Source organism: Artemia sp. Qi Xiang Cuo, chromosome 14 (assembly GCF_049724085.1).
Source record: "Artemia sp. Qi Xiang Cuo chromosome 14, ASM4972408v1, whole genome shotgun sequence".
In the NCBI taxonomy this organism is placed as follows: domain Eukaryota; kingdom Metazoa; phylum Arthropoda; class Branchiopoda; order Anostraca; family Artemiidae; genus Artemia; species Artemia sp. Qi Xiang Cuo.
The window spans coordinates 67,597,726-67,614,487 of NC_142807.1; the positions used below are offsets into that span (position 1 = coordinate 67,597,726).

General features: G+C 37.1%; 1 protein-coding gene across 1 annotated transcript in view; it reads right to left on the reverse strand.

The window, feature by feature from the left end:
* Positions 1 to 16,762, reverse strand: part of LOC148944782 (uncharacterized) — a 99,225-nt gene that overhangs the window by 56,155 nt on the left and 26,308 nt on the right. The window contains exon 3 of the mRNA XM_089100667.1: positions 1,957 to 2,069. Coding sequence (XP_088956793.1) covers positions 1,957 to 2,069 — 113 coding nt within the window. The remainder of the gene's footprint in view (positions 1 to 1,956; positions 2,070 to 16,762) is intronic.

Genomic DNA, 16,762 nt, shown 5'->3' on the forward strand with positions numbered 1-16,762 from the left:
TTCTTGTAAATTTTCTGCTATAAGCAAACTGTTGAGAAGGTCGGTCAACTCAAATTTGTCCAGGCATGGCAGGACTGTCTCATTCTTAATCAACTTAAGTATCTTGTAAAACAAGATCTAAGTTCTATAAACCCAGAAAAAGAATATTAGATTCTATCCTCGCCCTCTTAAAAAATGTATTTAACCTCATCCCAATCATAGGCAGCACAATAGCGCTGCCTAAGTAAAGAACGATGTTGGCACAATGTATTATTTTTTTTTCCATACCCGGGCACCTCGTATCGAAGGAGTTGTCTTCGAAAAGGGCTCATTCAATTGGAAATTTGAGTGGCTAGTGCCCATTTTAATAGTCGAAAGTGATTGGAGGGCAACTAGCCCCCCCCCCTCCGACACCCATCATTCCCCCAAGCCTATCCAATCAAAATTTTGAGATAGACATTTTGTTCAGCATATTTGATTTCAAGATAGAAATATGTTTTTGAGGAGGACACTCCCCCACAATCCTCGGGGCAAGGGTTTTAAGTTATGCCCTAGGGCATATAAGAACGATGTTGGCACAATGTATTATTCATTATTTTTTTCCTTTAGAGCAGGGCACCTCGTATCGAAGAAGTTGTCGTAGAAACTCCAAAAAGGGCTCATTCAATTGGAAATTGGAGTGGCTTGTGCCCTTTTTAATAGTCGAAAGTGATTGGAAGGCGTCTAACACTTCTTCCACGCCCACCATTTCCCGAAACACATCGAATCAAAATTTCTTGATAACCGTTTTGTTCAGCGTAGTTGATATTCATATAGAAATTATGTTTTTGAGGAGGACACTCCCCCAAAGCCTTCAGGGCAAGGGTTGTAAGTTATGCCCTGGGGGCATATAAGGTTTTTATAGAAAGCGCTGTCGTAAAAACTTCGAAAAAGGCTCATTCGATTTGAAATCGAGAGGGCTAGTGCCCTTTTTAATAGTCAAAAGTGATTGGAGGGAAACTAACCCCCCTCTCAAGCCAACCTTTTCCCCAAACACATCCAATCAAAATTTTGAGATAGCCAATTTATTCAACGTAGTTTGAAGTTCTGTAAATTAGTTCTTTGGGGATGACAACCCCCTCACAGCCCTCAAGGCAAGGGTTTTAAGTTATGACCTGGGGGGAATATAAGGTTTTTACAGAACGTGTTGTGGTAGAAACTTAAAAAAGGGCTGTTTCAAGTAGAAATTGAAATGGCTAGTTCCCTTTGTAACAGTAAAAAGTAATTGGAAGGCAACTAACACCCCTTCCAAGCCCACAATTTCCCCAAACACACCCAATCAAAATTTTGAGACAGCCATTTTGTTCCACGTAGTTTAAAGTTTTGGCCTTGGGAAGGCATAGGGGTTTTGAGCCCATCTTATGTTAATTTCTGCTCGTTTTGAGCTTGACTCGGTTATATGTTGTAATTTCTGTTGGTTTTGGGTTTCATTTATGTGGTAGTTTCATGCTTGGTAGATTATTTGATTTTATTTTTGCTCATTTTTTGTTTAATGGAGTTCTTTACTTTTCTTTGAAAAACTTATTTTGTGGAAAAAGTTTTTTTAATTAATATTATAAAAAAGGCCACTCTCAAAGAAATGATTGGAACAAAATGAAAATTTAAGTTGTTACACAGGAGCTTTTCCCCGTTTTCAATTCTAAAACGCGTTTTAGTTTTCAGTTTCTTATTGATGACTAAAAAAAGGAGATTCCTAAAAAAGGAGATGACTAAAAAAGGAGATGACTCAAATTCCTAATCAAATAAATAATTAAACTTTGTTTTCCCTGATTTAAAATAAACTATTCTTGGCTAAATTATTTCTTAGCTTCCTTGGAATTGATAGTCTTCATACTTTATTTAGTCTCTTCTAAAAACATTCCTTTAATTTAATAAACCGAAAAAAGACTAAAATTAAACTCCCCTACCTCAACGAACAATTTGACTTAAAGGACTTACCGAAAATTTCTGGAATATAATTATTCTCAAGTAGTAACTCACTGACCAATGGCAGTCGTCTGACAATCACGGAAAATAAAAGTTGTAACTCTTTCGTAGTACTGCCTCGACAGCTTAAACAAAAGAATTATTACTGACAATTTTCATTTCATTATAAAATAGAAATCTTTTGGTTTACTGTGTATATAATTCTGTCAAACAGTGAACATAAATTCCTTGACTCTGCAATAATCTCGAAGATAACTGTCTGCCAAAAAATGACCTTGCATAAATCAGAAACTAAACCCGTCTTGGAACCTTTCTAAAATTACAAAGAAGAGGAACCAGAAAACAAAAGCTCCTTCTGCAACCCCAGAAAGAAGAAGCTCCTTAAAAGGGTAAAATCTGTGTTTAGTTTTGATTTTTAAATGTAATACTAAAAAATTAACTATTCCCTTCAGTTACTAACTGTTTTGATGCAGACAAGTTTAATGACGATATTTTTTAGTACTTAAGACAATTAATACAACTACAATTAGCAAAATCATTTTTATAAATTTGTTGCAAAATTTAGTCCAAAATAGAAATAACAGGCCAAAATGTTGATCCTTAAGCAGAAAAAGTGAAAAAATCTACAAACTTGTAAAGTTATAGATTTTGTACCCAGAGCTTGAGAGGTATCGTAAACCTTACAAAAAGCTTTCAGGAAGTCCGTATAAAAGCAATAACGAGATAGAATGGGGTAAGCTCACTGAATAAAATCCTTCATAACCTCTAGAAATTCCATGCTACAAGATCTTTTTTACAAAAACAATGCTGTGCAGACGACCAAATATTTTTCATATCAAAGTGGTTTTAGATTCTTGCTTTAAGTAACCTCTTATCAGCTATAGAGAATAATGACGCAATTTTAAGTTAGACCCATTAGACTTATACCTAGACCCATTTTTCTGAAGAGGTTTTTGTAAGCTTCCTTTAATTCAGAAGGATGCATGTGTCAATAAACAAATTAGTTTTGAAAAAAGAAGGCTCAGGAATTCTATGAACAATATGTTTCACAAATACATGTTGAAAACCATCTTAATCTGAAGTGTTCGAATTTTTGGGAGCTTCAAAAATGGAAAAATCAGTGTCATCGTAATACATATAGAGATCAGCTAAGCGAATTAAAATCTTTTAAAGAATCACATCAGTTGGTTTCCTCCGGGCTGGGATCTGTGGCAAAAATTTTTATCTGGGAAGGTCGGTTTGTGCTTGTCAACATACTTCCAGAACTTTTGTGACCAACAAAATGGTTTGTTCGTTCCTAGAATCCTGGTGGAATTATTTCTTACAGGCCTGTATACCCTATATACAAATCATCTTAAGTCAGAATATAAAATGGTCCTGACAGCAATTTATTGAGATGATATCCTCGTTAACCTTCATGAAAAAATACCACAGTTGGGGCTGCATGGGTCTTATGCTGGGGTTATTACCAGGCCCATTTTTTGCTACGCGATGCGAATTCAATTCTAAAACGTCACGTAGAAACGTCAAGTAGATGGACGTCAAACGTCCATAGAAAATTATTGATAAACATGGACAATTATTATAATAACGCTCCATTTAACGAAGTTGATTCACATCAAATCTTTCACGAATAGGAGGGGGGATTTCCCGGTATGATTGGAAAAACGGTCAGAAATTTAGTAGAAAAAAAGGTTTTTCAACTTAAAGTAAGGAGCAACATTGAAACTTAAAAGAAACATAAATTGTTTCATATACGAGGGGGGAGGGGTTGCCCCCTCCTCTAATCTTCGCTAGTTATGCCAAATTTTTTAGTGCTTTAAAAAAGCTTCCTATTTCATAGCAGCGCAATAATGATGCCTAAGTAAAGAACTATGTTGGCACAATGTATTAATATTTTTTTTTTTTAGACCAGGGCACTTCGCACAGAAGGAGTTGTCGTAAAACTTTAAAAAGGGCTCATTCAATTGGACATTGAGAAGGCTAGTGCCCTTTTTAATACTCGAAACTGATTGGAGGGCAAATAGCCCCCCCCCCCCGCCCATCATTGACCCAAACACATCGAATCAAAATTTTGAGATATCCATCTTGTTCAGCGCAGTTGAAAAGTCTGGAACTCGTGTCTTTGGGGATGACAACCCCCCTCCCCGCAGCTCTCAAAGCAAGGGTTTTAAGTTATACCCTGGGGGCATATAAGGTTTTTATAGAAAGAGTGATGGTATAAACGTCAGAAGGGGCTCATCAGACTTTGAGGGTTACAACTCCTCCCCCCCCCCCACACCAACACAACCCTCAAAGCAAGGGTATCAAGTTATGCCCTGGGGGCATATAAGATTTTTATAGAACAGGTGACCGTACAAACTTCGGAGAGGGCTCATCGGACTGTTAATCATAAGTTATAATGCCTTCTTAAGAGTTAAATTGATCGGAGGGCAGCTACCCTCTCCCCTCGCACGTCGTATTTTTCTGAAATGCATCCAATAGAAAGCTTGAGAATGTCATTTTCTTCAAAATAGTCCAAATATCATATAACAAGGTTTTTAGGGTTGAAACAAAGCCCAAGAGCCTGGGAGCTGGGATTTTGAGTTATGCCCCGGGACTATTTAAGGTTTCTATGGAAGAGAGGGTTGAATGAATTTTAGAGGAGGCTCATTTGGTTGTAAATTGGAAGTTATAAATTCCTTTTAAGAGTCAAAGGTGATGCATCTGATTGCATCTGATGAAATCGTGAGATAGCTAGTTTCTTCAAAATAGTCTAAAGAGCATACAACAATGCCTCAAGGGTTGACACTACCCCCCCCCCCCCCGAGCTCTTAGGCAATGGTTGTAAGTTATGCCCTGGGGGTTATATAAGGTTTTTATGGAATGGGTGGTCGTATAAACTTCAGATGAGGCTCATACAATCTGAAATTGGAAGTTGTAGTGCCCTTAATAAGAGTTCTAATTCCCCTTTAAGAGTCAAAAGTGAGGGAGGGCAACTCAACCCCCCTCCCTCCGACTACCCTTCTTTTCACCAAACGCATTGGATTGAAGTTGTGATATAATAATTTTGTTCAAAACAGTGTCAAGAACGTATGATGATGCCTCAAGGGCTTACACTACCCCCCTCTAGAGCCCTGGGGCAAGGGTTGTAAGTTATGACCTGGGGGCATGTAAGGTTCTTATAGAATAGGTGGCCATATAAACTTCAGATGGGGCTCATTTGGTTTGAAATAGGAAGTTATAATGCCCTTATAATAGGCTGCGCAATGTTGGCAGAATGTTGGGAGAAGGTAAAGAACAATGTTGGCAGAAAGTGTTATCTATTTATTTATTTTTTTGGTTTAGACCAGGGCACTTCATATCGAATGAGCTGTCATAGGAATTTCGAAAAGGGCTCATTTGTTTGGAAATTGGAAGGGCTTGTGCCCTTTTTAATACCCGAAAATGATTCGAGGGCAACTAACAGCTCTTCCACGCCCAACCATTTCCCCAAACACATCCAATCAAAATTTTGAGCTAGACATTTTGTTCAACGAAAGATCAGGAAATTATGTTTTTGAGGAGGACACTTACACACAGCCCTCAGGGCAAGGGTTGTAAGTTATGGACTGGGGGCATATAAGGTTTTTATAGAAAGCGTTGTCGTAAAAACTTCAAAAAGGGCTCACTCGACTGGAAATGAAAGAGCTAGTAGCCTTTTTAATAGTCGAAACTTATTGGAGGGCAAATAGCATCCTTCTCACGCCCAGCATTTCCCCAAACACATCCAATCAAAATTTTGAAATAGACATTTTGTTCAACATAGTTGAAAGATCTGGATATTATGCTTTTGAGGAGGATACTTACCCCATAACCCTAAGGTCAAGGGTTGTAAGTTGTGCCCTGGGGGCATATAAGAAAGTGTTGTCGCAGAAACTTCAAAAAAGCTCATTTGATTGGAAATTGAAAGGGCTAATGTCCTTTTTAATAGTCAAAAGTGATTGGAAAGCCACTAACCCCTTCTCATGCCCACAATTTCTCCAAACACATCAAATTAAAATGTTGAGATATGCATTTTCTTCAACATAGTTGAAAGTTCTGGAAATTATGTCTTAGAGGATGACAAACCCCCCAAACCCCTTAAGGCAAGGTTTGTAAGTTATGCCCTGGGGGCATATAAGGTTTTTATAGAAAGCGTTTTCGTAGAGACTTCAAAAAAGGCTCATCCGATTGAAAATTAAAAGGGCCAGTGCCCTTTTTAATAGTCGAAAGTGATTGGAGGGTAACTAATCTCACTCTCACACCCACCATTTCCCCAAACACACCCAATCAAATTTTGAGATAGCCATTTTGTTCAACGTGGATTTAGGTTCTGGTTTTTATAGAAAGCGTTTTCGTAGAGACTTAAAAAAAGGCTCATCCGATTGAAAATTAAAAGGGCCAGTGCCCTTTTTAATAGTCGAAAGTGATTGGAGGGTAACTAATCTCCCTCTCACACCCACCATTTCCCCAAACACACCCAATCAAATTTTGAGATAGCCATTTTGTTCAACGTGGATTTAGGTTCTGGAAATTAGGTCTTTGAGGATGACACCCCCCACACACACACAGTCTTCAAGGCAATGGTTGTAATTTATGCCCTGGGGGCATATAAGGTTTTTTTCTTATAGAAAATGTTGTCGTAGAAACGGCAATGTAGGCTCATTCAATTGGCAATTGAAAGGGCTAGTGCCCTTTTTAATAGGCTAATCAAAACTGATTAGTCAAAACTGGAAATTATGTTTTTGAGTATAACAAACCCCCGTCAGCCCTCAAGGCAAAGGTTGTAAATTATGCCCTGGGGGCAAATAATATCTTATAGAAAGTGTTGTTGTTATAAGAACTTCAAAAAGGGCTCTTTAGATTGGAAATTAAGATGACTATTGCCCTTTTTAATAGTTGAAAGCAATTGGACGGAGAATCCCCCCCCCCAACACCCATCATTCCCCCAAACATTTCCGTTCAAAATTTTGATATAGCCATTTTTTTCAACATGATTGAAAGGTCTAGAAATTATGTCTTTGAGAAAAACAACCCTCCACCCATAGCTCTCAGGATATGGATCCTAAGTTATGCCCTTGGGGCATTTAAGGTTTTTATAGAAATTTTTGTCGTAGATGCTTCAAAAAGGGCTCATTCGATTGGAAATTGAGAGGACTAGTGCCTTTTTTATTAGTCAAAAGTGATCAGAGATCAAATGCCCCCATCCACGCCTATCATTTCCCAAAACACTTCCAATCAAAAAATTTGATATAGCCATTCTGTTCAGCCTACCAGAAAGATCTGGAAATTATGTCTTTGGTGACAACATATTCCCCCAACCCTCAGGGCAAGGGTTGTAATTTATGCCCTGGGGACATATAGTTTTTTTTTATAGAAAATGTGGTCATATAAACTTCGAAGGGCTCATTGGATAGGTAATCAGACACTCTAGTGCTCTTTTTAAGAGTCAAAGTGATCAGAGGGCAGCAACCCCCCTCCCCCATACCCACACGTCGTATTGTCCCGAAATGCGTCTAATAAAAATTTTGAGATAGCCATTCTATTCAAAATAGTCTGAATATCATGTAACAAGGCTTTCGGGGTTGAAACAAATCCCAGGGATTAGGGCAGGGGATTTAAGTTCTGCAGGGGGTATTTAAGGTTTTTATGGAAGGGTTTATGGGTTATGGTTGTTTAACTTCAGAAGAGGCTCAGTCTTTCTCCCTGAAGAAAACTACGTCAATATAAAAAAACAGAAATTAATTAAAAAATGTTTTTCGAAAAAAATAAATTTTTCAAAAAAAAGTAAAGAACTCCATTAAACCAAAAATGAACAAAAGTAGGATCAAATGATCTAACAAGCATACTACTACCAAAATTCAGTATCAATAAACAAATGAAACCCAAAACAAACAGAAATTAAAATAAGTCAAACTCAACACGAGCAGAAATTAATACGAGTAGGGTTCTAAACCCTATGCTTTCTAAAATTCAGAATATATTTTGTACCTTACGGAACAAATTCTTTTATGTGTTTTCACTTTTATAACTTTAAGAAATCAAAAATTAATTAACATTTTAAGGAATAAATATCAGCATATGTACATTAAACTGGCAATGACGATTTTTTTCAGTAAATTCATTTGAATTTTTTTCAGTAAAGTACAAATTATATTCTGGCTTTTAGAAAGCATAGGGTTTAGAACCCTACTCAGAATAATTTCTGTTCGATTTGAGTTTGACTTATTTTAGTTTTTGTTTGTTTTGGGTTTCATTTATTTATTGATGGTGACTTGCGTTATTTGTATGATTAATAAATTATTTGATTCTACTTTTGTTCGTTTTTGGTTTAATGGAGTTCTTTACTTTTTTTTGAAAAAATTATTGTGTGCAAAAGGCCTTTTTTTGATTAATTAAGAGTTAAAATTGACTAGAGATTACCACCCCCCTCCACACTTCATTTCCCCATACACATTCAATCAAAATTTTGAGACAGCAACTTTGTTCAGCGTGTTGAAAGGTCCAGAAACTATGTCCTTGAGGATGACATCGTCCCACAGACCTCAAGGCAAGGATTGTGAGTCATGCCCTGTTGCATATAAGGTTTTTATAGAAAGGGTGGTCCCATATACATACGAGGGGGCTCATTGGATTGGTAGTCAGAATTTTTATTGCCCTTTTTAAGAGTCAAAGTGATCAGAAGGCAGCTACCCCCCCCCCCCCACACGTTGTGTTTTCCCGAAATGCATCCAATAGAAATTTTGAGATAGCCATTTTATTCAAAATTAATTTAAAAACTCTCCGAAAAAGTAGTTTTTCAAAGAAAAGTAAAGGCCATTTTTAACTTAAGATCAACAGATACAAATACTTGTTAAAATTCAAACTCAAACCGACCAGAAATTAATATTAAAGAATAAATGAAACCCAAAACGAATAGAAATTAAAAAAACAGTCATATCGAAAAACATACAACAAGTAATAATATAAATGAATAAATTAATCTTAAAGCGAGAAATGTTTAAACTGAATATACAAATCGAGCTTAAAACGAAAAAAAAAATATTTTGCTACTGAAATATAAATGGAACCAAAAACGAACAGAAATTAAATAAAGAATCCAAGCAAACAAACATACAATAGATAATAATATAAATTAATAAATAAATCTTAAAACGAGTGAAACTTAAATTGAATATGCAAATCAAGCTTGAAACGAACAAACATCACTATAAACAAGAGTTTGGGTATCGCCTCCTTCTCTCGCTGAAAAATTCTAAAACCTACTGCGTCATTGACGTTTTACTGAAAACGAATTGTATTACAAATTTTTTCCTTTGTACTTAATATCGAAAATAAACATTAGGATTACAGTAAAATTTTGAACTGATGAGCTTTCAGCAATTATATCATATACATCAAATATTCTATTTAATTTATTAGTTCTTTCTAAAATTGCTCACGACCCCTAAAATTGTCCCCTTCCTTAACTGTAAAAGCCTAAAGCCTACTACGTCATTGACGCTTCACTGAAAACGAATTATATTCCAAATATTTTTTTCCAGTTCTTACAGCATTGAAAATAAAATCACAGTGAAATAAAATCTTGAACTGATGAATCTTTAAACAATTAATATCATTATATATCAAATATTAAATTTGATTTTGTTTATACTTTCCAAGACTGATCAAGACACATGTAGTTTTCAGTAAAGCGCCAATGAAGCCAGAGGTTTTAGACTTTTACAGTGAGAGAAGGAGGCTATACCCAAACTCTTGTTTGTAGAAATTTTTGTTCGTTTCAAGCTTGATTTGTATATTCAATTTAAGTTTCACTCGTTTTAAGATTTATTTATTAATTTACATTAGTATCTTTGTATGTTTCTTTGCATTGATTGTTTATTTAATTTCTGTTCGTTTTAGGTTGCATTCATACTTCAAACGCATAATATTTATTTTCGTTTTAAGCTTGATTTGCATATACTAGTTAATTTTACTCGCTTTAAGATTTATTTATTCATTTATATTATTACTTGTTGTATGTTTTTTTGCTTTGATTGGGTTTGGGTTTCATTTATTCTTTAATAGTAATTTCTGGTCGTTTTGAGTTTGAATTTTAACAGGTATTTGTATCTGCTGATCTTAAAGTTTAAAATGGCCTTTACTTTTCTTTGAAAATCGTCTTTTTTGGAAAGTTTTTTTTTTTAATTAATGTTTGTGCGTTTTTGATTGATAAAAGTTTCAAGTTTTTAAAAATACCTTATTTCAAAATCAAACTTTTTTTTTCAAAATTAAATGTTCATCAAAGTATCAAAACTAGTATTAAAGTAACAGTATCAAAGTAATAAAATGGGGTTGTGTCCACCTCGGAGTTTTCAATATCTAATGTTTGAAGTATTTTTAACAAAATGACTATCTCAGAACTTTTATCGGATGGTTTTGGGGGAAAAGGAGATAGAGGGAGGGCCGGGCTAATTGCCCTTCAATCTCTTTTGACCCTTTAGAAGTGAACTAGAACTTTCCATTTTCAATCAAATAAGCCCTCTCTGGATTTTATACGAGCACCCTTTCTATAAGAACCATATATGGAGCCCGGGCATAACTTACAATGACTATCCCCGGGCCCTGGGGGGGGGGGGGGGTTGTGTCAACCCTAGAGTCTTAATATCTGATGTTTGAAACTGTTTTTAACAAAATGGCAACTTAAAAGTTCTATCGGATGGGTTTGGGGAAGAAAAAAGCGTAAAGGAGGGAGGGGCTAGTTGCCCTCGGATATTTCTTGACCCTGAGAAAGTGAACTAGAACTTTAAATTTCATATCAAGTAAGCCCTCTCTGAAGTTTATGTGAGCATTCCTTTCATAAGAATCACATACGGCCACAGGACATAACTTACAACGCCCGTCCCCCGGGCCCTGGGGGGTTTTGTCGACACCGGAGTTTTGTTATCTGACCTCTGAACTGTTTTAAAAAATGGTTATCTCAAAATTTGTGTCGGATGGGTCTACGAAAAAAGGGCATGGGGTTGGGGCTAGTTGCCCTCCAATCTCTTTTGACTCTTAAAAATTGAGCTAGAACTTTCAATTTCCATCCAAATGAGCCCTTCTGAAGTTTACACGAGCATCCTTTCCATAAGAACCATATATGCCACTAGGGCATAACTTGCAGCGCCTGCCCCCGGGCCCTGGGGGGTTGTGTAGACACCGGAGTTTTTGTTATCTGATCTTTGAATTATTTTTAACAAAATGGCTATATCAAAATTTTTATCGGATGCATTTGGGGGAAAAGAGGCTTCGAGGGGATAGTTGCCCTCTGATCTCTTTTGATTCTTAAAAACTGAACTCGAACTTTCAATTTTCAATCAAATGAGCCCTGTCTGAAGTTTACACGAGCATATCTTCCATACCTGCTATATATGCCCGCCAAGCATAGCTTACAACGCCTACCCCGGCCTTGAGGGATTGTATCGACCCCGTAGTTTTCGTGGGACTTGTTGCTCTCCGATCTCTTTTGAATCTTAAAAAGTGAACGAGAACTTTCAATTTCAAATTAATTGAGCCCTCTCCCAAGTTTTTACAAGCAACCCTTCCATAATAACCATATATGCCCCCAGAGCATTACTTACAATGCCTGCCCCCTGGGCCCTGGGGGTTGCGTCGACAAAGAAGGTTTTTCTTATCTGACCTTTGAACTATTTTTAACGAAATGGCTATCTCAAAATTTTTATCGGAGGGGCTTGGGGAAAAAGGGTGTGTGGAAGGGGAGAGGGGTTAGTTACCCTCGGATATCTTCTGACTCTTAAAAAGTGAACTAGAACTTCGAATTTCCATTCAAATGAGCTCTCTCTAAAGTTTATACGAGCATCCCTTTCATAAGAACCATATACGCCCCAAGGACAACACTTACAACGTGGGCCCCCGGACCCTGGGGGTTTGTGTCGACATCGGAGTTTTTGTTATCTAATTTTTGAACATTAAAAAAAAATGGCTGTCTTAAAATTTGTAGCAGATTGGTTTGGGGAAAAAGGGCGTGAGGGGGATAGTTACTCTTCATTCTCTTGACGCTTAAAAAGTGAACGAGAACTATCAATTTCCAGTCAAATGAGCCCTCTATGAAGTTTATACGATTATGCATTTATATGAACCATACATGCCTTTAGGGCATAACTTAGAACGCCTTCCCCCGGGGAGTTGTATTGACACCGGAGTTTTTCCTATCCGATATTTGAGCTATTTTTAACAAAATGTCCATCTCAAAATTTTCATCAGATGGGTTTAGAAAAAAAAGACGTGGGGGGGGGGGTAAGGGTTAGTTACCCTAGGACCTCTTTTGACTCTTAAGAAGTGAACTCGGACTTTCATTTTCATATCAAATGAGCCCTCTCTGAAGTTTATACAAGCATCCCATTCGTAAGAGTCATATATGCCCCAGGTCATAACTTACAACGCCTGCCCCCGGGCCATGGGGGGTTGTGTCAACACATGAGTTTTGTTATCAGACTTTTGAACAACCTTTAAACAAAATGGCTGTCTCAAAATTTTTATCGGATGTATTTTGGGGAAAAGGGGCTTTGGGGGGGAGCTAGTTGCCCTCCAATCTCTTTTGACTCTCAAAACCTGAACTAGAACTTTCAATTTCCAGTCAAATGAGCCCTCTCTGAAGTTTTTAAGAGCATTCCTTCAACAAGAACCATATATTACCCCAGGGGATAACTTAAAACGCCTGCCCTCGGGTCCTGGGGGGGTTTTCGTTACATGGTCTTTGAAATGTTTTCTATTCAATTTCCAATCAAATGAGCCCTCTTTGATTTTTATCCCTTCGATAACAATCATACAACCACATATGAGCATCCCTTCCATAACAACCCTAAATACCCCCATGGCATAACTTACAAAACGTACCCCTGAGTAGAAAGGCCTTATTGACTCCCACGAGTACAATACCCCTTCGAATCCCGATCCGGACACTTTTTTTTAAGACTCCCACGAGTACACCAAATATGGGCATAGAGTCCCTAGGGAGAACACGTGGTTAATGGGTCAATGACCTAAAATTTCCAAAGGTGCTGTTGTTGTTGTTGTTTTGGCCATGTGCATGCTCAAGGCGAATGTTAAGACCTAACGGATTAGGAAACAGTTAGATCACATGTTTCCTTCTCAGCCAATCAGAGAGCTGGCTTACATATTAGCGGCGGAGGATTGCAGAGAATATATGTAATGGGTTATTGCCAAAGTTTTATTAGTCTATGAATAGAATTCAAAGGAGCGAGAAGAAGAAGAGTTTGACTTTACTCATTTCGATATACATTTGTGTTGATGGCAAGTGGAATGTTTACCCTACTAGAAGTTGATAGTGGAGTTGATGGTAATAATACAAGAGCACCAAACATTGCGGTGGAAATCAAGAAAGGATCACGGCTTTGTCTGGAATGGGATGTAGTATATGCAAGAGATGTGATATCCTTGAACAAATTTAGAATGAAAGATCAACTATGTTTCGACTCTAAAGTTGACTAAGCAGACGTAAATAGACTTCAATGTGCTTTAAGTGCATCAGTGAAACATATCGAAGACAACAAACTGTATCGACAATTGTACCTGCATAATATTATTTTTGTTGTTGAAATTATTCAATAAAATTGTTTCGAAATCGAAAATGTTCCTTTTCTTTTCTGGTCAGGTTAGGTTAGGGCTAACGAATAAGGGTCAGTCTAGAGTCAGCAGTCAGAGTGAAAGGATTGAAAAATGAATAAATTTGAGAAAGAGAGAATTAGATCAAATCTGGTGTTTATGGAAAAACAATTGATTTTGGATGACGATTTTCTCAAGTTATCTCTTCAACGCAGGATATTCTCTTGTCAGTGAACACTTGACAATATAATGAAGACTGATTCTCCACCATTCGACTATTGAGTGAAACTTTTAAAATATTATTCAAGTGCTTATAGTCAATTTATTGATATTTTAATTGAAACAAAGCAGAATCATATCGTGGATATACTTTTGAAAACATTGCCAATGGATTCAATGTAGATGGCTCCCCCCCAACCGTTCGAAAGAGGTAACGTCACAGAGTTACTCCTCTCCCCATTCCCTTCACTGAATTTATGGAGCCAGGACGACCAGTTTCGTTTTAGCTGTGAGAGAGTTGACATCGGAAACCAAAAAAAGTGTTCTATACATGTCCATTGTGCATGTACACTCTTGGCAGTTGGACTCAATGTGAGAATTGTACAATTTTTGATGACTATAGTGAAAAGTGTAAATTATGTAATCCTTGTAAATTACATAGAGGCTATGCAGTACAAATTAAAGGATGTAATTCATGTCTTGAAGAGGTGTGTGACTCTCATCCTAGAGGGCACCGGTGCTCCAATTGTCACTATGATAAATGTGATCAGTGGGAGAATACTTACCCTGCTAGGATTGGAAAGAATCCCAAACGTGATTTTAGTTTATTTCTACGAGATTGGTATCGTCGTGGATTTAAATTATTCTGGGAAGAGGAATCTGGTCTACGATTAAACTGTTGGGCTAACAAGACAATTTGGTTTCTACGTCATCGTTGTGACGACACTGCCTACTATGACTATAAACTAAGTGATTTTATTTTGCAGTTACTGATTCTGATTCACCATTTGAAAACACTATGTGATATTGCTTCAAATAGACCGATTGAAACTCGTGAATTTCAATATATGAATGCAAATAGTATCATTGACTATACAAAGAGATATGACAAGAGTGAAGTTACATTGTACTGTAGAAAATGTGACCCTGACTTTGCAGTCAATCAAGATCAATATACAGTGAATCCAAATGATTTACCAGCATTAGTGGTTCACGACATTTGCCTATACACCGGAGAAGAAGAAGAAATCTAAAGTGAAGATTTAAAGACATTGTTGTATATATATATATGCATTTTATTAATAAACAAATTCACAAACATTTTTTAAGCACTTTACTCTTAGGGCACTGAAATCAATACTGTATATGTCTGAGAGGATATTTTCCACTAGGAAGTCGTTCAGACGGGGGTTGTCAACATAAATGTGGAGAAACTGCTTGTAAGTATAGCCGCGACATCGGAACACAAAATATAGTAGTGCATGGAAGCCACAGCTTTTAGTCGTTAGATCCTGCACCCTCTTTCGATTTTGAATACTAGTTTTCCCACTGCTCTCGATATAGTTGCTGATGTGGGGTGTGTAAAATGTATAGGGTAGACCAAGAGGATCAAAAAATTCAATCGTCTTTATTGTTTGAAAGATGCACAGCCAATGACCCGTCAGCACAGTCGACGGACTGCTATTAACAATAATTAAGGTATTGTTGACACTTTGAATTTTTCCAAGAAAGTCCAAAGGTAGACAATATGATTTGTGCTGGGAAATGTAGGGATCCATATTACATACAATGATTATTTGACTGGTGTTCATGGCGCCAAGTCTAGTAGAACACTGCCTTCGGGAGTGATTTCCGAATAGGTTTCATATTTATTTAGTGAAATTAGTGCAATACTCTCAGCCAATGGGTTGGCAAATGTACACTCTAAACGTACACTCCCCGTACGTACTATACTCATATCCTGTGTGCCAGACAAATCCAGAACGATGATACCATGTGTTTTAGCAAACATGTGTTCGATTATACCATTTTCAAATAGTTGAGAGTCATGATCTAGGGTTTGCATGGTCAACTCATACAATGTTCTATAGGATTTATCAAAAGATAGATTGTAGAGTGGAATACCGTTTACTTTGCACACAACAGATGAAAGTCAGAACATCTCGAATTTATGTGGGCATCCAGTCCCTGATCCTATTGCACTGGTGCTTTTTACAAATGCCAAAGCGAGTTTTGACGGAATTTCACCATTGATAAAGGATGAATCGGTGAAGGTGCGTGATCCCATGGCAATATGACGTTGATTGGTGATTGTATGAGGAACAAGTAGTTTAATATTATTTCTATTGGCTCTCAGTTTTTCCACTGCCAAAGCAACAGAACTCATGACCTGTTGTTTGCGTACATGAAGTATTGCCGAGGTGAGGGAGAGACTTACATCAGGATTGGCAGAAAGTTCTTTTCTCAATATGAAATTGGAGGGTGCAAGCGTCAATTTTATATCCACTTTAACATTGGGTGGCAGCCATTGGGGTATATTAAATATTTCATAATATATTTTTCCAACTAGATGTAATTCACTAGTTGCAGCATTTTTAAGTGCATCTGTACTATCAGTATTAGTAATATATTCATATCCATTGGAGGTGCCTCTCAATTCCTTTTATGACTTGGGTGTCATCAACATGAATTGCATATAGCTAGTATAATTTGAGAGATTGTTGCTTGTGCTCACCAGTGTGCCATTGATGTAGACACTAATTTGACGAAATAAATTGTGTAGTACACAATTTTCATAGGATATTCCATCGACCCGAATTGGCATTGTATTAACGGATTTCCGGACTTTCATTTGCAAATCATCAAACGTCAACGACAATTCCATGAGCTAGGTTTCATTCGAATAAATTTGATAGTGGAATAAATTGGAGAGGGGTTGTTGATGGTGAAATTGCTCACAGTAACAATGCTTCACAATCAGGTAGACATTTTCAGCATTGAATAAATTCAATGAGGAGGTGATTGAAGGTTGAGAATCCTTATGCGGTAGGTAGGACATCTTAAGAGAAGAAATCCAGTTTTGATCTAACAATTTTCTTCCTGGGGCTACTTCTTCTGTTTACAGCACGTGTCGGCTTTTTCCTTCTTTTCTTTGACAAGAGGGATGATGTCTTTCGTTTCCGACCTGAGTGGAGACTGATGAGTGATGCAG